The sequence below is a fragment of the Leptonotus elevatus genome, chromosome 9 (assembly GCF_054856555.1).
Source record: "Leptonotus elevatus isolate MCC_2025b chromosome 9, RoL_Lele_1.0, whole genome shotgun sequence".
NCBI lineage: Eukaryota > Metazoa > Chordata > Actinopteri > Syngnathiformes > Syngnathidae > Leptonotus > Leptonotus elevatus.
In genome coordinates this window covers 25556720-25580891 of record NC_141247.1, presented here as the reverse complement: position 1 = coordinate 25580891, position 24172 = coordinate 25556720, and the positions used below count along the sequence as shown (strand labels likewise).

At 40.8% G+C, this 24172-nt stretch overlaps 2 protein-coding genes across 2 annotated transcripts; both read left to right on the top strand.

Moving 5' to 3' along the window:
- The first annotated feature begins 646 nt into the window (after positions 1 to 646).
- On the top strand, positions 647 to 9224 carry ccndbp1 (cyclin D-type binding-protein 1). The gene is made up of 11 exons (XM_086085624.1): positions 647 to 851; positions 1983 to 2042; positions 2118 to 2197; positions 2277 to 2358; positions 3253 to 3349; positions 3416 to 3489; positions 3728 to 3804; positions 3884 to 4143; positions 5517 to 5577; positions 7672 to 7718; positions 8962 to 9224. Exons 1-11 carry the CDS (start codon positions 761 to 763, stop codon positions 9068 to 9070), a joined length of 1038 nt encoding a protein of 345 aa, XP_085941750.1. The 5' UTR covers positions 647 to 760; the 3' UTR covers positions 9071 to 9224.
- A 159-nt stretch (positions 9225 to 9383) lies between these two features.
- tgm8 (transglutaminase 8) lies at positions 9384 to 23895 on the top strand. Its single transcript, XM_086085623.1, has 16 exons — positions 9384 to 10425; positions 10550 to 10664; positions 12102 to 12275; positions 13572 to 13808; positions 14881 to 14999; positions 17028 to 17156; positions 17233 to 17410; positions 17501 to 17636; positions 18137 to 18246; positions 19173 to 19288; positions 19363 to 19489; positions 19564 to 19760; positions 20908 to 21082; positions 21786 to 21949; positions 23023 to 23156; positions 23364 to 23895. Exons 2-16 carry the CDS (start codon positions 10640 to 10642, stop codon positions 23509 to 23511), a joined length of 2169 nt encoding a protein of 722 aa, XP_085941749.1. The 5' UTR covers positions 9384 to 10425; positions 10550 to 10639; the 3' UTR covers positions 23512 to 23895.
- The last annotated feature ends 277 nt before the right edge of the window (positions 23896 to 24172 follow it).

Genomic DNA, 24172 nt, shown 5'->3' with positions numbered 1-24172 from the left:
TCAAATTAGTTGTACTGTAGGCTATATTTATTCATAATAAATGCAGTTAATGTGAATAATTAGTGGCAGAGTATCCAGGGATCTAAAATTGGGACATGATGACGAAGTGGACGACAGATTACAAAGTTGACAACAAAGAATGACGTAGTGGGCAACACAGTAGACCACCAGTGGGGGACATCCTCCTCCCTCTTCGTTCCTTCTCCTGTTCCTCCTCCTTCCTATTCACTTCTTCCTTTTCTCCCCTCATGTAAAAGCCCGCCCAGCAATTAAGAGCAGTCTAGACATTCAATACACCAAAGATACATACGTTAACAAGAAAAATGCTTCATTAGAAATGCATAGACATGAAATGTGATTGAAAATGTTTGGTGCATTAAAGGTATGTACATGAAATATTTATATGGTAGATTGGATGTGTATAGAATAGATATGAACAACTATGTGACATTAAATTATTTAACGATTGACCGTGTATTTCATCACGTTCAATATTTTTTTGAATGTTCTATTTGTCAATATTCTATTCCATTTAAATGTAATATATTTATTTAATTTAAAGATAATATTGACTATGACGCAGCAGTACACCGTCTTGAAACTGGCACGACTGACTGTGCGAAATACTTCCACGACTGACCAAACGTTTCCGGTTGTGCGATGTGCGTCATGGTCCCCGCGTCCCACGCGCAACAGTGCTTCCAAATCTGCGTTCCACAACATCACATCTGTGCTGTGGGGCAGGGCAGGGCAAGCCGATATGGATGAGGAGGACAACGCGACGAAAAACGTCTGCTTGACTCTCCGTAACCTGCTCAAATCCGTCAAGTGCGTCACGGCTCGGCTTCGAGGTCAGTTTGGCCGAGTTCGAGCTCGGGAGCGACGCGCCGAGCTAAAAATGCTAACGTTAGCGTGATTAGCATTTGACAAACTGGCGTATCGTGGAGCTAAAATGCTGACGTAATAGAACCACGCTACAACAACGGTGATGTTTATCAGGTGGACATGTGTTTTACATGTCATGACGTCAGACGTACTGACGTAAAAGTGAGACAAGAAAGCTCGCACTACACGCTGGTTTTAGCATTATGATGTCAGACTATTACTACAAGATTTTATCTGGGAGCGCCCTGCTGTTTTGCTAGCTAGAATTGAAAAACAAAAACAAAGATGTCACTTGCCAAAGATAAAAAGGGGGATAAAAAGACTGTTTAACGTGAGGAAAATCGGAAATACTGTTTACTAAACATGCTTAAAGGTACATAAATGAAGTTGCGTGTTGGCATTTGTAGTATTACAATTTTTGACACGAAATAGAATGTTTTCTTTTTTACTGCGAGTAATGTCGGCTACAGATATCGGTTATTGGCCTCCTTGACGACGCTGATTACTTTATATTATACTGCTTAGCGTTGAAGTGTGTTGATTGCTGTTTGCGGGGAATAAAAGGCACAATTATTCTAGCACAGTATATCAGTTTCTGTGTATTCATTGTTGCCGCCGATCACTCACGATCCTGCATAAAAATATAAAAGTGAAGTAGTGTTTTCCACAAGACAGACGGTCCTGAGATGAGTCCAACCAGCGTTGTATCATCCGCAAACTTAATAATGCAGTTGGAAGGGTGGATGGATGTGCAGTCCGAGGTACTAATAATCGGTATAGGTGTCAGTTTGAAAAAGCATACAAGTCTATCTCTAAACATAACCAAATAAACAACTATTATTGGTTAATAAACAGTAAGGGAAAAAATGTCCTGCAATATACTTTAATATATAATAGATTAAAAAATACTTTATAGTGACAGTCTCAGTTGGCAACGTAACGGAAAACGGAGGGGGCCACATCGTGGAGGGCCCAAAAAAAACAAACATAGTGGGGCGGCCCACTTGCGTCTCTACCAGACAAGTTATTGATATCAGACGTGCTTCTGTAAAATAAAGCTAAAATGCTAACGCTAACATTTTGAGTTTCTGTCTCAGATGGAGAATCCAATGAGTCGGACGGAGACTTCAACCTGCCCAACTTTTGGGACACTTTGAGTTGAGTACTTCAGGAGAAGCTACATTTATATTGCCTTTATACCCGTTCAATGCTAATGCTAACCTGTGTTGCAGACCAGGCGGTGAAGGCGGTATCACAGGAAGCCACTAAAGTCAGCCTGGCCTTCTCTAAGCCGCCGCTGCCGTCACAGCAAGTTAGTGGGGATCATTTTGGGAACATGACGGGATGAACCTTCGACCATCATTTTGTTGTCGTTGTTTTCTTTCCGGCAGGATGGAGAGCAGCTGGCTGACTCTGTCCTCAAGAGTGTCCTCAGCCTGTCCACCGTTTATTACTGGCTTCCAAAGAGCCGAGGTGACGTCTGCTCACTGGCACAGTCTCCCTTCCTTGAAACATGGAGAGTGAATTACAAAGTAGCCTTGGTCCACAATATTGAAAAATAATTAAAGCTAGGTACCGGTAACCGGACACTCGTTGGTCATGCTAACAGCTAGCCGCTAGCCACTTATGTCGGCGACTTCTGCCGTATCATACATTGACAGCGTAATTATTTAGCAGTTTCTTAGCGCCCTAAATTAGCCATTGAATACGTGTTCGGAATAGCGTTGTGTTGATGTTGGTCAATCCATTACAATAAAGAAACATCTAGAAGGGAAGTCAAGCTAGCCATCACGCTACGACGTGGGCTAACTTCAAAGTAAAAGCTTACTAAGGCTATTTGCATTGCCGTCAATGTATTGCTGTATTTGTTCAACTTTATTTTGAAGTTAGGCTAAGCGTGTTACGTTATGTTTCAGCTTCCTTGGCATGTCATGTCAGAATGGTATCAAGTGTGAATGTGCATTTTGTTTTGCCCCCCCACACACACACACATACATACACACGCCCACACACACACACACACACACACACACACACACACACACCAACCAATCCGCGGATCGGGCCTGATCCTAACTGACCACGGCTCATTATTGATCCGTTGCACCACTACCTAGCATCCTTTCTGAGAAGGAGAAGGAGGGGAAGTGGCAGTAGAACAGGCCAAAACAGGATCTTAGGGTGTAATGTATGCAGGTGTCGGCCCAGCTATGATACTACTTCCAAAGGCGGAAATGGATTGGTTGATATTGTCTCCCTCATTCCGTGCCAGGGACATTTTTACAAAACAAACATGAAGAAAATATGTAAATGTGTAGTTGGTATGAAAATGTCTTCACCTTGTTTGTTTTCCCACGCGTGTCTCAGGCGTCAGTCTGCGTCAGCAAGTCCGAGACGCCACCCTGCAGGTTCTGGAGGGGCTGCTGCAGCTCCTGGAGGTGATCGTCACTTCGCCGCTGCAGAGGTAGTCGCAACGGAGAGCAACGGCTTCGGCTTGGGGGAGGTGAACGACTGACTTTTCTCCTCCCAGTCTGACTCAGGAGCAGTTGACGTCGACTGGAGGCGTGTGGTCGGCATGTGACCGCTTCAGCAGCCTACCTCAAGGCTAGTTAGTGTGCATCCGCCATCCACCTTGCTGCCCGCCAGCGGGCCTACGCAACCTACATACCAATCTTTCGTCAACGTTTCATCACTCAAATCCGTGATCCGATCCCAACTGTGACTTTTGTGACCCGTTGCACCACTACTATCTAGCCAACCATCATCTACTCCGCTACATACCTTGCTACCATCTGTCTCGCTACTATCTAGCATCTTAACGAGCTGTCTTAATATCTTCCAGACAATAAAGCTGCAGTGCTGCTGGTCCTATCCGGCCAGAGCGGCATCGTGAAAGACGCTATCGAGGAGTTAAAGCAGGTACTATCCGCTCAGACACGACACGGACGCCCTGCACCGCACCTCCGACTGAACAGGAACGTCAACGGTCACCCGCCAGGCGCTGTCCGAGGCCCACCACCCCTTCGGCGACATGCTGGATGACGAGGAGGACGGCGAGGAGCCGCGAGACAACCAGGACACGTACTGGTCGGAGCGGGACCGTGGCGTGGTCGCCGCCTGCCAGGGGATCATGAAGGCGGCCGCCGCCTGCCTGAGAAAAACGACGGCGGCCGTCAGGACCCACGGGGACGCCGACGTGCCGCAGCGGGTGGCGCAACTGGACGACCTGGTGGATGGCGTCAAGCTCATCAGCCCAGGGTACACATGCAAAGCAACACACGCACACACACTACCTGCCTACCTACTTTATCACTACTTTTTCATTAAAAAGCATTAAAAGTCATTTCATGGATTTTGCTGAAATTAAAGCCTTAGATGGCATTAAAAAGCATTAAATACCACGTCCAGAGCCATTCAATTTTTTAATACAGTTGATGTAAAAACAAAACTAAAAACATTGTCGTTCATGCTTTATGTTGCATGCAACATTGTGTGAAGGAGTCACTATCAACACAATTTAGAATAATAAATGTGATTTGTGGAAACTGGTGACGAGTTGTCATTTACATTCAACAAACTGGCCTGGAGTCCACGAGTTGCATCTTGTTCCAAATACCAATTATTCTTAATTTGAAAAGAAAATGGCACTGTTTTGGTCACCGATGTCCAACATAAAACACTAATGCCATCTAGTGGCCGAATATTACCACAACCCAAATCTATGACTTCGCACTCCTTTTAACTGTTTAGTTTTTACCTTGAAATAACTTTATGAATTACATATTATAAAATTACTGTATCGGTGAACTAAAGGATACAACCACATTTGTTAATTAACAAGATTATAAAAAACCTGAAATAATATTTTATTGTATATTTAACGTGCAATTAAATTAACTATCTAAATCATTCCATTAATTGTGATTAAAAATTGTAATAGATTGACAGCCCTAATATTTAAAGAGTATTTGCATATTGTCGCTGCTATGTGAAAAACGCAAATCCATTTTTGTCATTTTTTACATTTTTTTGGGGATGTCTGCATTAAGTATCATCCCAAAAATGTATAAAAAAATGATATACATAGCGGTGACAATATATGTGTGTGTGTGTGTGTGTGCGTGTGCGGGGGTGTGTGTGTATGCGTGTGTGCAATACAACACAGGCATTAAGTTTTAAATCTTTTTTTTTTTAAACATGAAATTCGATTTGCTAATACCTGCAGAAACCCTGTGTCTAATCTTTTTACCTTCCTAATTCCTTCCTACCCACTCACCTATCAAGTCTTACCCACCTACGAGTGAAAATACCTTAACCGCCCACGCAAATATTTTGGGAACGCTTCGTATTGTGTAAACACCAACACCGCTTGGGTGGCGGGTGGATCGGAGCGTGGGAATATCATTTCCATCGGCTCCGGTTCACCTGCTCCTAATTTTAATGCACCACACACACAAAAAAAAAAAAACACCGCTTGGTGCACCAAAGTAATAAAAACGAAAATGCTGCTCGTTAAAAAAGTCTTGTCTTCTCACACCCACTCTTGTTATCAAGATAACAAAAACCGCACACACACACACACACACGCGTGTGCATGCATGTTTGTCATATTATTTTTCATTTCTTCACAGAGTTGATGACCTGGCTTTGTGTCTCTACCCACCTGTTGACTACAGCGGTGCGGACGATCATGTAAGTCTACAACGTACACACAAAAACGCACACTGACACTCACAAACACGCAGACAAACGCACACAAATATGCACAACTGGATTAATCACATCTTAGAATTTAACAGTTAATTACTTGCATAATTGAAAAGGGGAAAAAATATGACCCCGATATTTTGACAAGAACAAATGCTTGACTTGACTTGCATGTCGTTGTGTTTATTGCTCAAACACAACCTGTGCTGCCTTTAACGTAACCGTCCGCTGTCGAGCTAATGAATGAATGAATTTATTTTAAGCAGGCCAGTTGCCGAATCATTTTGACCTCGTTTTGACATTCATGTTAAACGCGGCTGCAGTCTTAAACATGTTGGAAATGTTTAACCTGAGGCTTTTTTTTTATGATGGGAAATTGTTAAATGTTGATTTATTGAGATGGCGTTTGCATACAATGACTGTGAAATGTCAACACAAGCCTGCATCGATGCCAGGTTTGTGTCGTGAATTTTTTTTTTGACCAAGATGAATAATTTCCAACATTGTGATTGTAAAACTAAATTGAACATAATGTGGTTGGTTGCACAAATGTGCACACCCTTTTATAACTGAGGATGTGGCTGTATTCAAACGCAAGTTCAATTGGATTAATCTTACACCTGACACCATTTCAAGTACATCTGATTGACTCCAATAAAGTTCAGATGTTCAGGCTGTTCAGCCATATTTCAGTTTTCCCATCTCTAAAAATGTTTTTTTTTTTTTTTTTTTTAAGTTTGACTTGTCCAGGTTCTGTGTCACATTGATGGAACACATTTTCAAATGATTTATCTTTTTGGTCCTATTTTTTTTTAATATCACAAAAACCTTCCATTGGAATAAGGGCGCGTGTCGACTTTTTAATACAACTTTTTTTTTTTTTAATCCACATTACATGTTTCAACAAAATGGAAAACCAATTCCAAGATGCAGCAGCACTTATTTTCACATTATTTACCAGCAGAAATGTCCTCAATTCTTCTAATCAAAAGAACACAATGATAATCTGAACCAATTGCGTGGTTGCACGCTTTGTTAGCGTCTGAGTGCCACCCATTCTCCAGCAGACCGAAAAATCTCACCTCAGCTGGGAAAATTTTAGGTGCAGCAACAACCATTTGCGGTCAGGAGTCAGAACAAAAAAAAAAAAAAGAGAGAGAGCAATAATGATAACATGTTGAATCGGTAAGATAACCCTAACCCTAAAAAAATGAATAAAGGACAGCGCGGCACAGTCCCAAAAATGACTTGACACCGAATTAGGCTAATGGGTGCAGGTTGCTGCAAGTTTGATTTAGTCAGAGTTCATTAATCAGCCATTTTTTTCCAGTCCCACTCTCTAAGATAAACAAAAAAAGTCCTACTTCCGCACACAAGACAAGATGGTTTAAAAAGCAACAATCTCAAGCACATTCTCACCAACCCGGAGCCTGAAAATCAAAATCAGTGTTCAATTGGAAGTTTGACAAACAACCGCTTACTCCTCACAAGGATCACAAACAATATAAGCGATTGTTGTCACATGTAGAGCACAGCTAGCCATTGCTGCAGTTCCTTTTCTCTTCCATCAGGCCCCTTTGAATCTTCTCTGTCTACATCTCATCTTCTTTTGTAATTTATTTTATAATAAAAATTCCATTCCATTGCATTAATAATTTTTTTTTCCTTGACTAATCTTTTCCTGAGATAATATGGGAGATTGTTGACCCATAAAAGGGATTAGACAGTCATTGCCAGCAATTCCTGCAGCTCCTTCAGTGGTCATGTGGGCTTCATCGCACCCACCACCCCTTCCATTTTTTTAATTTGTATTTTACTTTCTAATATTTACAATCTAAATTTTTTGGGAGTTTGCAGTATAAGAGATTGTTGTCACATGTAGGAAAGTGTCAGCGATTGGCAGACATTTCCACACCTTCGGTGTTCCAGTAGATTTGTTTGCTTCCTCTCCTTCCAGTTTTCGTCACATCTTCTCATCAGTTTTGCTCTTGAGTTTGCATGGCAGTACGGAAGATTGTTGTCACTTGTGGCCCATGGACAGTCATTGGCAGAAAAGATCATCCTCCATTTTGTTTGCAGGTGTCTCAACTGGCGGCGCTTTTGAAGAAAGTTCTCGCCGTCATCAGGTGAGCATTACTGCCATGCATTTTGAAAAACAAAACGGCTTACTATTTTCCCTCGTTATTGTTTGAATAAAAACAAAACAACCCCATCCAGACTTAGGATCTTGAGGCGCCATAATTAATTCTGCACAGCTCCCATGGAGTCGGGAAGAGGCTGAGTGATGTAGGGCAGTCAGAAAAGTCGACTTTAAAAATAGGTCCAACTAAAATTGTCTGCCACGAAGCTCCACCGCAAGCATGTTTGTCCCGCCGTCCATGTTTCTACACGGACAGTTTTTGCAGACGCACGCAGTAGACAGGAAGTTATTGAGCTCATTGTAGCTAACAGGCAACTAACTCCACTCGATGCGTTTACTTGTTGAAGCATCATCTGTAAGTGACGTTTAAGACACTAAATTACATGTGGAGTGTCGTTATCATGATGGATGTGTCAACTAAATGGTAGTTAGTGTTTACTTTGTTTACCTTAAATGGTCATTGTTAGTGCGCTAATGCTAATCGCGATTGCTAACCGTTTAGCAAAGGCTAAATTTGTTGGTTGTTCAATAATGCAAATGTACAGAAGATTATAAATACTGAGCAGTTATATCCACTCATTATTCAATGGAATAATGGATTGTTAAAAAGATTTGACAGCCCCAGAGTGATGTCACTTTTCAGACAGTTCAAGTGTCCCAAGAGGCGTTATCATGAATCCCACTTGGGTTGCAGGCAGGACACGCCCCTGCTGCAATATGATTGGCTGCTGTTGTATCCAGGATGGACGCACACAGATGAAATGAGACAACCATTCCAAATATGTATCACATTTGTACAAAATAAAAACAATCGTGATTGAGATTAGTGTGTCATAAAACTGCAGCACTCGCATCTCATACTGGCCTGGATGCAGCAGGGCGGGTCCTTGTTTTAGTGGCAACGAGTGGAGACAAATAAAGAGGAATTTAATTAAGCTGACATGTGACAATTATCGTTGTACTTTACGCTCACTAAACCTGTTTGGAGTCTGCGTTGATTGGCACTAATGCAATAATTCACGCCAGATCAGATAAGAAGTCAACGAAGCACATTGTGTACAGGTGTGAACGAAGCAGCATATTTGCGGATATTTGGGTGTGCTTGAGAAAGTCATGGGTGTCCGGAACGGTGCCAGAAGCTTCCAGCTCAATTCCGCGTTCTAATGGTCTGCCGTCGTTCTGTCTGTCACTCTTTCCCTGCCATCGTTTCGCCTCCGCCCCCAAATCAGGTCCAGTCACATCTGTGGTGAAGCCGACCTGACCTGGGTTCAGTTCTTGGACGGCGCTGTTGACCACAACCTCCAAAAAGCCAAAGATCTCATTGGGCTGGTCAGCTAGTGTGTTTGTGTATGTGTGTTTTATGTTATGTTTGCGTGGAGAGCATTTTGAAGAGTGGATGAGATCATTCGTTTATCACTCTTTTGACATTTTCAGGCCCCTGAAATATGCTCCGTTTCTTTGTCAGCTAAATAAATACAAATTCAAAACGTAACCACTTTTTTGTGTCCGTCCAGGTGGAAATGTATTCGCATCTGTTTGGAGCCGTGAATGTGATTGAATGTGAAAAAAATTGGGGGGAAATTTGGCAGGCATGTATTTCATGAGTCAACCCACGAAAAAGTCTCAAGAAGTCTTGTCCAAAAAGACACAGGAAGTCAGCCACGTTGGTTTGAAGCCACCATTTTCTTTCAAGGGATTCTTCATCAACAAACTTCTCCTGAAAGAATGTTTTGAGAATTCAGCCCCTAAAACCTGTTGCCCATAACGACGCAAAATTTGGTCGAATTTTCTATTATGAGTAGACCAACAAAAAAGTCTTAAGAAGCCACCGCTGAAAAGACACAGAAAGTCAGCCATGTTTATTTTGCCCGTTTCCAAGAGATCCTTCAATGACATCATCACATATCATGACTAGACCCACAAAAAAAGGGTCAAGAAGCAATGCCCAAAAGACACGGGAAGTCAACCAGGTTGATTTGAAGCGGACATTTTAGGGTCATTTCCGGCAGTCCGTTATCAAGCATTTCTACAGGAATATTTTTATAATTCAGACCCTGGAGACGGTTTGATTCAGCAACGTGAATTTTGCTAGACCAGTCTACTATCATGAGTAGACCCACAAAAAGTCTCAAGAAACCATGCCCAAAAAGACCCAGGTAGTCAGCCATTTTGGTTTGAAGTGGACATTTTAAGTCATTTTCGGGGCTCCTTCATTAGGATTAGTAACATGGAATTTGGTCGAAATGTCTGTCATCAGGAGACCCACAAAAAAGTATCAAGAGGCCATGCCCAAAAAGACAGGAAGTCAGCCATTTTGGCTTGAAGTGGACGTTTTAGGTCATTTCCAGGGATCCTTCATCAGCAAACTTTTTCTACAGGATTAGTAACATGGAATTTAGTTGAAATGTTTGGCATCAGTAGACCCACAAAAAAGTATCAAGAAATCATGCCCAAAAAGATACACAAAGTCAGCCACGTTGATTTAATGCAGACATTTTGGGGTCATTTTAGAATTTTTGTCAGTGGTCTTTTTAAAGACAGACTCCTCTTTTGAGATTATTCCGACCAAATTTGAAGCACTTCTTTTTGACGCACGGACAATGCCAAATTTCAGAGGATTTGACTTTTGGTCAATGTGTGTGACCATCGAAGTCTCATAAAACACACAACTTTGAACGAATCCACTCCACAAGGTGAGAGTTTGACTCGACTTGTGTGTTTTGGCATTTTCATCTGTCAGAAACGTATCTTTGTAGCAAGCCCCACGGGGTGTGATCAGAAGAAACCTGACTGACTGGTTCCCGGGACATGGTAAAGGGTTGCACTTTGCAGGTATTTCCAGATCTCACGGCATCTCCGCCTCATTAGCACCAAAACGCTGCAGAGCAACCACGACGAGGAGCGAAGATGAGCTGGGTAGACAACAATTCGGGTGAGTCACGAATGATCAAACTCATTTCAATTGCACACAATTTCATTTCTCTGCTTGACATAAAAAAAAAATCAAAGTCAGATTGGATGCATTTTCATCACGTCTTTTGTCATTTTTTTGTCTGCAATCCATTTTTGGCACAAGTTGATGAAGACTTGCATGAAGTGAAATCTTATTTGAATTCACATTTACTTTCATGGGGTTTGTAGTGCTATTTTTATTTTAATGTGCAAATTTGACGGAATTCCTAGTGTTCTTATTTTTAACATTCACTTTATGGACTTTGCAGTACTCACATTTTAACCATGCGCGGGGCGGGGGGGGGGGGGTTATTGTGGTTTTATTTAATTTTGTGTCTTAATTTAACCTGCGTTTTCTTAAATGAACTAAGAACATAAAGACTAAAGAACATCAATAAAGTTTACCTGCTCATATTTATTGCTAAATGCATATATATATTTTTTTAAATACATCAACTGTACTTCTTCAGCTATTTGAGATTTAAAGAAGAGATTCGGTCTAAGCTATTTTGGTACCTTTTATCTCACTGAGGAGGCGGAGTTGACCCAAAGGCAATGTGACTCATTCTGATTAGTTGGGGGGAACACACACACACACACAGTTGAAATGCGTTGAGCTTCCTTTTGACAAAAGAAGTGCTTTGCCACCATCTTGGTGCAGTACAGTGGCTATTAGCAGGGGATAGGGGCCGGCTTGTGAATAGCAAAAATCCTTGGCCATGAATACATTGAAAAGAGGATTTAAATTTTTTTTAAATAAATTTAATACCAAGCATTTTTTTAAATAAATGAGGATAAACGTCCACCACGGGAAACAGTGGTTGGTATGTTTGAATGTCATTATTTTTGTCTTTGTTGTGATGTGTGATGATTTTTGCTGCTAATATTGGCCGATTAACTCATTCACTCGCATCCATTTTCACTGAAGCAACCCCCTTCGCTCGGCTGTTTTACTGGATTTTGACTGACTTTGCAAGGCCCACAGAATATTGTGTTCTTTTGCTATCAAAACATGGAACCTACCAAAAGAAAGTAAATTTCTATCTGTTCTGCAGCAATTAGCATTAGAATATAGCTAAGTTTCATCATTATTCACAAATCTGTTTAAAACAGTGGGGGGAAAGAGCTTTTCTCAACATGGCCCAGGTTGATCTCTTGTACTCTGCTGCCACTCTGCTGGCCGTTTTTGTAACAACTACCATTGCTTCACCCGTTCACTGCAGTTCAGAGGCTGCATCAAAGCTCTAGCATAAGAAACACAAAACATATAAATACGTCTTTGGGAGCATGGTCATATTTAAAATAGGCACATTCTCCCTGCTAATTAAAAAAAATAAAATAAATCCTTCAACGAATAAAAGTTTCATTTTCCACTGGAGGTAGGTAGCAGGAAGTAACGCAGGTTTTCCGTGCTCAGTGTTCAAGGGCGTGGACGTGCACGCCAAGAGCAACCACAGCGAGCATCACACCAGCGAGCTTCCCGAAGACCGGCTGACCGTCCGCAGGGGACAAGCCTTCAAGGTCACCTTGAACTTGAGCAAGCCTTTCAAGCAGGGCCTGGATTCCCTCGTCCTCGATGCCTCCACCGGGGGTAAGCGCTCGCTCTTCGCTTGACCCTCGTCCGGCCAAAAAGCTGACGACTGGCCAACATGGCTTTAGAATGGTTGACTCATTGAAAAGCATTCAAGTTCATGAAATGGATTGAGCGGAAATCTGAAATGGCATGTTACTCTAATTGATTATAAAAAACATTGTTTTTTCATGCTTTATTCTACATACAACATTGTGCAACGGGCTCACTGTAAAAATGAATGTGATCAAAAGAATTAGGGGTGTCAAAATTAGTGCTTTAATTGGGAGTTCATTTAAAGCTTTTAACGCCACTCGTTTGTTTAATGTGCGATCAATGACCGCCCCTTAATTGGAAAGTCTGTACTGGGGCAATTCCAGTCGCAACGCAGCAGAATTTAGCAGTAATAAATGTCATAACAATGCATAACATATTTGTGGAGACTGGGGTCAAGTTGGATTTGACAATTTGAACCCAAATTGTAAAAAAAAAAAATACTTCATGTTAAAAATGAGATGGCTCTTAATATGAAAAGAAAAATTCACTCAGCTGTCACCAACGTCTTACAAATGCAATGATGCCATCTAGTGGCAGAAAAATGACCAACACAAAACAATATCACACTCGTTTTTTACATTACAGAACATATTTTTCATTTTAACTAAATGTTATGAATTATTATGAATTCACTGTATCAATGACTAAACGATGCAGCCATATTTCTATTAGTTTCACTTTTTTTCCACTTTTTACGTCAAGAGTATGAAAACTTAGAGAAACATTTTATTGTACATTTAGAACAGATATAAAATTTGTGATTAATCGTGAGTTAACTATGAAAGTCATGCGATTAATTATGATTAAAGCATTTCATCACAAATATATGAATTTGTGGGGACTGGTGACTAATTTACACTGAAGAATGTATTGCTTCTGTCATCAACGTCCAACATGAAACACTCATGCCATCTAGTAGCAGAAAATGACCTCAACCCAAATCAACGTTTCACACTCTTAACTGTTTGATATATCTTTTTAACTTCAAATAACTTCAATACTGTATCAATGAACTAAAATATATACAAGCACATTTGTATTTGGTAGCCAGATTTGTCCACGTTTCTGTTAACAAGAGTATGAAAAACGTAGCCCGAATATATGCACATCTATGTATGTATGTATATGCGTGCACGTGTGTGCATTTGCAGTACGACATGAGTAATCAATTTGTTTGAGATTGCATTAAAAATGGCCAATCCCTTGCTGGATGTCGACATTCATTTTGTCAAGGAAGTAACCCAACGATCAACCCAACAGGAAGTTACGCTTCTGAGGAGAAGGGCACCTCGTGCCGCTTTGGCATCCCGGACGTGACCGCTCGCCGGGCTTCGTGGACGGCCAGACGGGACGCCGGCTCGTCGGCCAGCAGCCTGGCGGTGCTCATCACGGCGCCGGCGGACGCCCCCGTCGGCGAGTACCATCTGAAGGCCACCCTGTGGGGAGAGGACAAGATGGTCGCCACGCTCGTGCTACTCTTTAACCCCTGGTTCTCTGGTACGCTCCGCGCTCACTCTCCAGCCATCAACTTTTCAAACATCGTCCAATTGGGCCAAATGACCGATTGTTTTCCCTTTAAAATGTCATACTGTCATCGACGTTTCCGACGCTGTGAAAGTGCCCTGAACGCACCATTTTTCCTGCCTACGCAATTATTAAGCAACGGAGCAAGTGTGTAACGTATGTGATTCTCTCGTCCCGAAGCGTCCTGTCTTTAAGCTGTTTAATGACACACAGGTGGAGTTAGCTGTAAAACGAAACAAACGACAATAAGAATTGCACTCACTGAATATTTAAATACCAAACATGCTTCGTTTTTAAAACATCGGTATATACTAAAGGGAAGTTGGCAGTGGTTTTTCTTCAAATATCAAATATTCACACACGAATGCTGTGGGAACACAAACCCACCGGTAAGATAAAACTACGTCAAGGCAATTCTTCCCAATCTGTGAAAAACGAGTTTTTCTTCTGCCAATAATCGGTATTGGTATCAGTCCAAAAAATATAGTTAATATAGTTAACGAAAACTAGCGAAATAAACTCAATCCGATGCATGATTATTATTATTAGAGTTGAAAAACGTTTTTGTGAATGAAATTAAGTAAAAACAAAAATGTTAAAAAAAGAAAAAAAGACAACTTACTGAAACCACAACTTTTACGTTTATAAACCTAACTATAGTTTAATATAATACACAATGTTCACTTTTTCTTGAAAATCAACTTTGAAAAATGCGTCACCTGCACGTAATGAGGAATCCCACTTGATGGAGGCAGGACACGCCCCACTGCAATATGATTGGCTGCACACGGCCAGACTGGTTTGCTCTGTTCAACCAATCAAAAGCGAGGAAAACTGCAGCGCCCCTCTGAGCTTGAATGTGATTGGTTGAAAAGAAACAAACAGACCAACGATTCTTGATCGCGTCGACGTGATTACAATGACATAGCAACAATAGAAGCTGAAATCTGATTGGACCAAAAAACAAAAGCACGCACGATTTGTAAATAAATACTGCATATAATGTTTTTAAATGTATTTTTGTGTGTGCGTGTGTTCCATGCAGGAGACGCGGTGTTCATGCCAGATGAGCAGGAGAGACGAGAATATGTGCTGAATGAGCACGGCGTCATCTACAGAGGAAGTTCAAATTACATATCACCTCTCAACTGGGACTTTGGACACGTAAGCCAACTACAAACACACAACTGTTTGGAGACACTCATGAGGAAATACAGGAGCTGAAAGACAACAAAATAGAAGTAAAGCTCAAGGACGAAACGATAAAAGGAGCAAAAACATAAAAGACGGTATAATTAGTAATAAGTTCAATGAGTAAAAGAGATCACCTAAAAAGCCAAACTGAAAGGTGCGTCTTGAGCCTCACCTAGTTTGCTTCCTACTTTCTTATGCAGGGCCTGACACTTGAAACTTGAAATCTGAAAATGAATCTTGATCGTGATTTTGTCAGCAATTTCACATGCCAACCACCAGGGGGCGACGCATGGTTGCAGGAAGTTTTCATGAAGCTCTGCGAGTGACCTGACGTGATATGTTAGCCAAAGTTATTTTAGTTCACCAAATCTAATGAAATTACGGAAATTCAAGGCCAATGAAGAGAAAAAAAAAGAAAAGGTTGTCGGGATTCTGACTTGAATCTCAGAATTCTCACTTTAAAGTGAGAATTGTTTTATTTTCTCAGAATTCTGATTTCCCCCACAATTCATAGCTCTACGTCACAAAGTCAGAATTCTCACTTGTTTAAAGTCAGAATTCTGAGATCAAAGTCAGAATCCTGACAAACTTTTTTTTTCTCTTTTCACTGACCCAAATCCTCTTTTGTACAAAATAACTAACATTTAAAAAAAAACATTTTCGTTAATGAAATGAAATAAAAACGAAAATGCTTAAAAAAAAGAAAACTACATTTGACGTTTACAAAACTAACTAAAATTAACTATAATTAGAGCGAAAATGTCCTTCGTTCTCGTCTTTGGTAATGAATGTAATACATGAGCATTTGGGATTAATTATCAATATTAACCAGAATAAGGACGTTTGAAGTAACCTCATCTAGCAGCAGCCAATAGAAAAGCACCTTCAGATGACGTCGTTCCTCGCCCACATTTTTCGTTCATTTTGACTTTTGGCTCCAATGACTCGGCTCGCCCGCTTTTTCATTTAACTCGGCTGAAATGCAACGCTAGGTAAGAAATGTGTTACTTTTTTTTATTTTACCACGGTGTTTGTTATGTAATACACAAAAAAAACCAAAAAAAAAACGAAAACTAATACTGAAACTAACTATAAAAAAACTAAAACTAATCATTAAAAAAAACTAATAAAAACCTAACAAAACTACCCTGAAAACGAATTAAAACTAACTTTTCATTCTTTGGTAAAGTTCAACGTAAACTTGTATTGATAGTGTACACTGCAAAAAGGACTGGAAAATGTAAGAAAAAAATATTATTATTACTACTTCAAAGAAGCAAGATTATCTGCCAAGAGAACAAGAAAATTTGACTTAAATTTACCTGTAAGATTTTGAAAAATAAGAAAATAATACTAGGCCCATATCAACCACTGCGGTCTTGAAAATCGAATTTTCAGACTAAAAACCAGTAAATAAAAAGAACTATTTTCTTAAAATACATGAGTTGTTTTTTTAACGCGTGGATAACTTAGCCTGAGTGTCAAGCAGGGAGGTAACAGGTCCCATTTTCTCTGTCATGACCTAGCCAGGAATTGAACCCACAACCTGCGAGTCTGAGGGTAGGCGCAATACCACGAGACCACCGAGCTGGTACTGAACAAAGGACAAATGAGCTTAGTAAATATATTGCACTGGTCTCTTTTCATACTTGTATTTTTTTATTTTGTGCAAAATGTCAAAATAATAACATTCATGAAAGCCCAGTTCTCAGCGCCTTTGATGTTGTTTGGTTGTCATCTTAAAATGTGGGAAAGGCTTGTTTGAATCCACACAGGACTTAAAAAATGGCTGATAACACTCAACGCCAAGACGGCTCGATCGAATAAGAGAATTAAGTCATAAGTATCTTAAAATACGCACAATGATCTTGCCTGACAAAACATGTCAAATCAAAATAAGCAAATTTAGGTTGAATTTAAAAAAACGATATCTTACTTAATTAAGATTTGAGTTTTTTGCAGTGTGTCTCATTCATCCCGTTCGTCCTTCTTGAGCAGTTTGAAGACGACATGGTCGAAATTTGCTTCCAAGTCCTGAACACCAATCTGAACTACAAAAACAACCCCGGCAGCGATCTGGCCTCCCGCGGCGACCCGGCCTACGTGGGCCGCGTGGTCAGCGCCATGGTAGGTCTGGGACGGGACGGGTGGAGGCGGCCGGGTCCGGAGCGTATGCGTTGACGCGGCCGTCTCCAACGGGCAGATCAACAGTCCGGACGATCGCGGGGTCGTGATGGGCAACTGGTCGGATTCCTTCGCCGGCGGCTTCTCGCCCTCCCACTGGAGCGGCAGCCATGACATCCTCACCTTGTGGAAGAAGAACAACTACCAGACGGTCAAGTACGGCCAGTGCTGGGTCTTTGCCGGCGTCATGTGTTCAGGTAACGTCGCCGCTAGCAACCCGCGCAACAGGTTCGCTTCCTAACCGGCGTCCTGCTCGAGTTTCCCGCTTTGTTTCGGTTTGCCTTCAGTCATGCGTCTGTTGGGCATTCCCACCCGCGTGGTCTCCAACTTCGTGTCGGCCCACGACACCAACGCCAACCTCACCGTCGACGTCTACCACGCCGATGAAGGGGCGGAGCACAAAGAGTCCGCGGACAGCATCTGGTCAGTGGCTCCGTGTGTGTTTGTCTTGTGTGTATGTTATAGGGACCGACCGATGCGCAGTTTTTTAGGCTGATACCGATTTTTGGCAGAAAAAAAATACTGATTATTCTGCCCATTATTTAAAAATATATGTAATGCATAAAATGAATACCCCCAAATTCATTTTCATTAAGATTCACTTCTTTGAATGACAAGACCATAGACCATTATCAAAAAAATGTCATGAGGTATGCAAGGTTATTGTATAGAGCCTTGCTCGTTGCTAATGCTACGCAAGCAAAATGGTGCATTCGGGGTACTTTCATAGTGTGGGAAGCTTCGATTTTCTTTGATAATGTTTCATGGGGAAAATATTCAGCCATTTGGCCCAATTGTTTTGGCAGATGTTTGAAGGCCAATAATCAGCCGATTATAATCGGCGACCGATTATAATCGGCGGCCGATTAATCGGTCGGATCCTGGTGTATTGCGTGTGCGCTAAATGTCTGTCGCCTCGTCAGGAACTATCACGTGTGGGTTGAGTCGTGGATGAAGCGTCCTGACCTGAAGGCCGGCGTCGTCTATGACGGCTGGCAGGTTTTGGATGCCACGCCGCAGGAGACCAGTAACGGTTAGCGCCGTCCTCCATCTTGCCCTCAATATCGCCGACTAACAAGTGCATGAGACAAAAGTAATGGGACAGGCTTCAGCATCACTCGACTGACTGGAGTGACACTCGGCGCGGTGAAGACCTCAGAAGCTGCCAAGATTAGAAATAAATCAATACAAGTGAAAATAAAAATGCATATAAAAAAGATATCATTCAAAAATAAACGGAAATAAAAACAACAAAATATATAAATAACCATAAATAAATAAATAAATACAGTAAAAAAAAAAAAGGAGAGATTTAACAAATTAAAATATAAAAATAAATGGCAGAATTAAATACAAAAATAAATATATAAATGTAATTAAATATCAATAAGTAAAAATGCTCACATGAATTTATTTCAAGTTGCAGACGAAATGTTATTCAAATGAGGAGGCGGTCCTAAGCGTGTCTTGGGTTGGACCCTGCCGTCGGTGAACAAGAAAGTCTCGCCCGCTGGCATGGAGAGCTCCAGCAATGGGTTGTCCAACCCAAGACACGTTTAGGACCGCCCCCTCATTTGAATAACAATTCGTCCTGACAGAGCTTCTGCAGCATGAAATAAATCAATGTGAGAGCAGAGCATTTTTATTGATTGATTAATATTTAACTCTATTTATATATTTATATTTATTTTTTTAATCTTTTTTTATTTTTGCATTTATTTTTTACTTTTATTTATTTATTTATGGATATATATTTTTATTGTTTTTATTTCCATTTATATTTATTTTTGTAATTAATTTTTAAGCAGTTGTTTTTTTTTCTGTCTGTTGTTATTTTCACATTTATTTATTGATTTCTTTATTTTTGACTTGGCCAGTTTTGGTGTGCCAGTACTTTTGTAATCATAGCGGAGATTCTGTTGCACTTTCGGACTTGTTGATTTGCCTTCTTTGACTCAGGCTTGTACCAGTGCGGCCCCGCCTCTTTGGCGGCCATCTTGAAGGGCGAGACCGAGCTCCCGTACGACGTCCCCTTTGTGTTCGCCGAGGTCAACGCGGACTGCGTCGACTGGCTGGTGAGGGCAAGCCAACAACGGAATTGACATTTCAAAGTGGTGATGCTCTCGTGTAAATTGCGTCTTTGTTGCAGACCAAAGCTGACGGCACCGATGAGATGATGACCTCGAACACCAAGCGAGTTGGTAAGAGCATCTCCACCAAGGCGGTGGGCGCCGACAAGCGTGTCGACATCACCAGGACCTACAAGCACAGGGAGGGTGAGTATCCTGCACGCACGCGCGCGCAGGCAAGCGCACGCGAGCACACTTAACGAACAGATGGCGTGTTCCAGGCTCGGAAACGGAGCGCGCCGTCTTCAACTACGCCATCAGCGATGACAAAGAGAGCGGCGGCGAAGATTCTGCGGGCGGGGAGCCCGACGGCGGCGAAGATTCTGCGGGCGGGGAGCCCGACGGGGGCACCTCGCAACCCCCCGCGCCACCGGCCCCCCCGCGCCCCCCGCCGCAGCTCACCATACGCTTTGATGAGGTTCGACTTCCTGCCTTTGCCTTTCACGCAGCAAAAAAATGTGGATGCAACGAACAAGTCATTTTCGTGCAGATTACCGAAAATGTCTGCACTCCTAAAACGTCTTCATGTGCGATTTCCAGGCATGTCATGACTTTGTCAATATAGCCTGACAAATTCATATGCCAAGACCAAAATAGATTTTTTGTGGGAAATTTGATGAGGAACAGGTAAAAAGAAAAAAAGAAAAAGATTATCGCCCTTCAAACATCTGCCAAAACAAATGGCCGATTATTTTATTTTTCCTTAAAACGTTTTATAATCAAAGAAAACCGAAGTTTCCAACGCTGTGAAATGCACCATTTTGCTTGCGTAGCATTAGCAACTAGCAAGTGTGTAGCGTATGTTATTCTGGTTATTCTGTTGTCCCAAAGCGTCCTTTAAGCTGTTTAATGACACCGCAGTTGGAGTTAACTGTCAAACTAAACACACAATGATAAGAATTACATCCACTGTATATTTCAATATAAAACATGCTTCGTTTTTTTAAAACATTGCTAGCTTAGCGCTAATGCTAAAAGCGAAGGGAGGATCCCATTCAAATGCTAACAGGAAGTTAGCAAGGGTTTTTCCTTCAAATAACAAAGATTCACACACAAATGCTGTGGGAACGCATACCCACAGTTAAGATAACACTTTGCAAAGGCTGACATTTTTCCCAATATGTGAAAAATGAATTATTTTAATAGAATTCAATTACAACTTTCTTCTGTACGCAATATATTCATATCGGCAGATTAATCTGTATATTTTCTGCCAAAAATCGGTATCTGCATTGGCCTCAAAAAATGAATATCGGTCTGGCTTATAAAAAAACAATTGCAACAAATGAAATCAAATCACACTTCAGTTTAAAGGTCATTATGCGTCAATGAGCATTTGCATTGAACGGAACCAAAATAAATCTGCTCAAATAAAAAAATGATGACAATATGTTTTCATTAAAAATAATAATAAAATACAATAGTAGTGTTATTTTTCCTATTTATAAAAAAAACATTGCAAAAATGTTTGTAAGTTTTATTTTTTGGAGACACTGGAAAAAATGAGAAGCCCTTAGAGTTGAAAAAAAAAATATGTTTCTATTATGTGTGTGTGTGTGTGTCAGATGTCGGTACCGGAGTACGGCAAGGACGTGCAGCTGAGGCTGGTGCTGAGCAGCGAGAGCAGAGTGGAACGGAAGCTCAAGATCCACATCAGTGTGGACGGGATGCACTACAACGGCACTTTTGTAGCCACCATCCTGTCCGAAGTCAAGGAGGAGACGCTGCATCCTTTCCGAGGTCAAACTCTTCAAAAAACAGAAATGCTCGAGTCGTGCCTCAAATTCAAGGTCTCAATGTGGCATTTCCACATTTGTAATTATTGTGCAAATATGACCTGAAACATTAGCGACATGATCAAAATAATGGTTTTTTTTAGGGTCAAGTTTGACAAATAACAGGTCAGAAAAATGAATTTGCAGCTAACTGCATTCAATTAATCCTACTTCAATTTATGTGTCTAAAAAATTAGCTACAATAGCTAAAAGTTGTTTTTCTTTTGTTTGAAAGTCACACGTAAAAAATACATTTTGCAACAATCCGCATCCGCGTCATACTTGAGTTTAAAGGGGTTAATAATGTCAAACATGCAGATCTGTCCTCCTTTTTTTCCAGGTCAAAAATGTATTTGCAGAAAACCACATCGAGTCACATCTCTAATTAAAATTTAGAGGCATGTTTTTTTTCTCTCTCTCTAATTTCTCTTGTATCAACTGAAAATAATTCGACTTTCGACAAACCACATTGTGTCATACCTCAAATGAAAGACCCAGATGAGGGCTTTTTTTCATTTCTGTTCAGATTTTGTCCAAATGTCAGCCAAAGGGCTGAGAAATGTCTTTTGAGACGAAGCACCTCGAGCCGGGCGTCAAACCGAAGGCAGCTTTTCACATCCGTTTGTAGTTTTGACTTTTTTTTTTGTGTGGTCTGTCAAATGTTGCAGAGCTGTCGCTGCCCATCGTGATCCCCGTACGCTCGTACCGCACGCACATGCAGCGCGCCGACAGCTTGAAGGTGTTGGCCGTGGTGGCGGACAAGCGGCATCCCGACAAAAAGTACCTGGCGGAGGACGACGTGATACTGCGCGACGCCCCCGTCATCGTCACTGTAAGTCCAAGCGACCTTTTTAGTATTATTATTATTATTATTATGGAAGACTTTTGAAGCAGTCTATGAAGTTGGCATGTGTTGCTCCTTTTGTGTGACTTTGGTTTCTGTGTAAAGTCTCGCCATTTTTACCACGAATCGATCGCCCAATAGTTGAACGAGTTGAATAAATAAATTAAATCAACTTGTATGGTTTTTTGATACAAAAAATGCGTTCTGTTAATTTTATGACTTTTCTTTATTGTCATATTACAAATTAAACTATTGTAATCTTGTAACAGTGTAACATTTTACAACCTTAGTCCCTTTTTTGCTAGTTTTTTTCTAAAAATAAATAGATAATTTAAAAAAATTAATTTTTGTTCTTGTACTTTGATACAACTTTGTCGCAATATCATAATTTAATAATACTAATATAATAATATAATTTTTCTTTCTCTGAAACGTTTAATTATTTTTACATGATAACTTTTTTCCTCTAAGGTGAAAAATGTAAAAACATAAAAGGACAAGATACCAAATATTAGGTTGTTTAAAGTAATGCTTTCTTCTACTTAAAGGGGGGGAAAATCACTTTGTTCATATTTAACATTTTATTTTAACTTTATTGCCGTATTATCACTTTTTTAAGATTTGGAAAAATACATCTTGATTCACTAATTACATTTTTTCTTCTCTATAAAAAATGTTTTAAAATCCCTTTGAAGAAAAAACAACTTTGTTTTAATGTCACTTTTTTTTTTGACAAAACATGACTATTCTTGTCATATGATGACTTTTTTTCTCAAAATAAATGCAACTTTATTGTCGTAATGGATGGATCGATTTACAACAATTTTCTTAGGAAGTAAAAAAAATGGTTCGAGGGGGGGGTTGTCTAGAAAAAATATCTTTATTTATTACTTTTTTTTTAATCTTTGCTCTTCTTTTTTTTTGCCTCAGTCAGCACGTGTCACTCTTTTCCTATGACTTTGGGGTGCAAGTCGCACCTTCATGCACGTTCTGACTTGACCATCACTGCATGACACGGATGTCAATCACGCATTCAAGAAATTGATTTGCGTGTGTGGCAGGTTTCCCGTTTTGTCCGGCAGCACCAGGCGGCGGCGGGAGAGGTGATCTTCATGAACCCCATCCAGGAGACCCTGACGGGCGTGACAATGACCCTGTCGGGAAGCGGCCTGATGCGCCAGGAGCTAGAATACAAGTAAGCAAATCTTTTCAGCCAAAAACAAAAGTTGTCAGCAGCAGTGGCTCGACAAGCTGACAGAATGGCAATGGCAGAATCTTGAACCTAACGTGCAAGTAAGCGAAAGACGGGTCCCAGGGCAGGTCCGCTCCCAAACACACACGGGATTGGATTGGAACAAAATGGCTACATTGGATGTTTCTTCTCGTTCTTTTGTCCCCTCAGACTTCCTGACCTGTCTCCCAACACTCGCATCCGCGTCCAATTGGAGTTTACCCCGTACAGGACGGGCATAAAGCTGCTGATGGCCAACATCCACTCGTCCCTGTTTAAAGATTTCAAGGGCAGCTGTGCGGTCAATGTCAGACTGTAAATCATCCTCTTAAAAAAAAAAGCACAAAAAGAAATCTGCTTATGCTCTGACATACTTTTTTCGTACCATTTCATAATTTTATGTAATAGTGATGCTTTTATGTAGTTCTTATTTTTAAGTGCAAATGAGCAGAATATTCCTGCTTTCGGTGCGGTGCTTTGCCTTTTACACAAAATGTGTAAACGTGTTTGTATTTTTATAATGTCACCAAGAGGGTAGCAGTAGGCTATAGAACAGGAAATGGGAAATGTCTTTTTGCTTGGTTTGATATGAACAATACGGAAAAAAAGGTGTCGTTTTACTTTATTTTACTTCAACTACTGCTTGTACGACAGCAATGAATGTTTTACACCTGCACCTTGAATAAAGCGTTGAAGGAGGCTATGATGATTGATGGACATGATTTTTTCACTTGATATGATTTACTGTTGAGAAGCTTTCCTTTGATTGATTATGGATTCATTTTTGAGGTGCCTATTTTCCGAAACAAGCAGATAATAACAAAATATTTCCTTGGTTGTGTATTCACTCTGGAGACACTCCAGACTATTATACACAAATAATAAGTCAATTTTCACAATTTGTCATTTTCCCACCTAACGCATAACATGGTGACATCCCAGGGAACATGAACGCATCGCGAGGTGACCACCCTTCCCGC

Excerpts from the sequence above, each read along its gene's own strand:
- ccndbp1 (XM_086085624.1), top strand. The coding sequence starts at position 761 with ATGGATGAGGAGGACAACGCGACGAAAAACGTCTGCTTGACTCTCCGT. Across the intron at positions 2,043-2,117 it reads CAACTTTTGGGACACTTTGA|ACCAGGCGGTGAAGGCGGTA; the intron begins GTTGAGTACTTC and ends CCTGTGTTGCAG. Across the intron at positions 3,350-3,415 it reads GTCACTTCGCCGCTGCAGAG|TCTGACTCAGGAGCAGTTGA; the intron begins GTAGTCGCAACG and ends TTCTCCTCCCAG.
- tgm8 (XM_086085623.1), top strand. The coding sequence starts at position 10,640 with ATGAGCTGGGTAGACAACAATTCGG. Across the intron at positions 17,411-17,500 it reads TGCCGGCGTCATGTGTTCAG|TCATGCGTCTGTTGGGCATT; the intron begins GTAACGTCGCCG and ends GTTTGCCTTCAG. Across the intron at positions 19,289-19,362 it reads CGGACTGCGTCGACTGGCTG|ACCAAAGCTGACGGCACCGA; the intron begins GTGAGGGCAAGC and ends TCTTTGTTGCAG.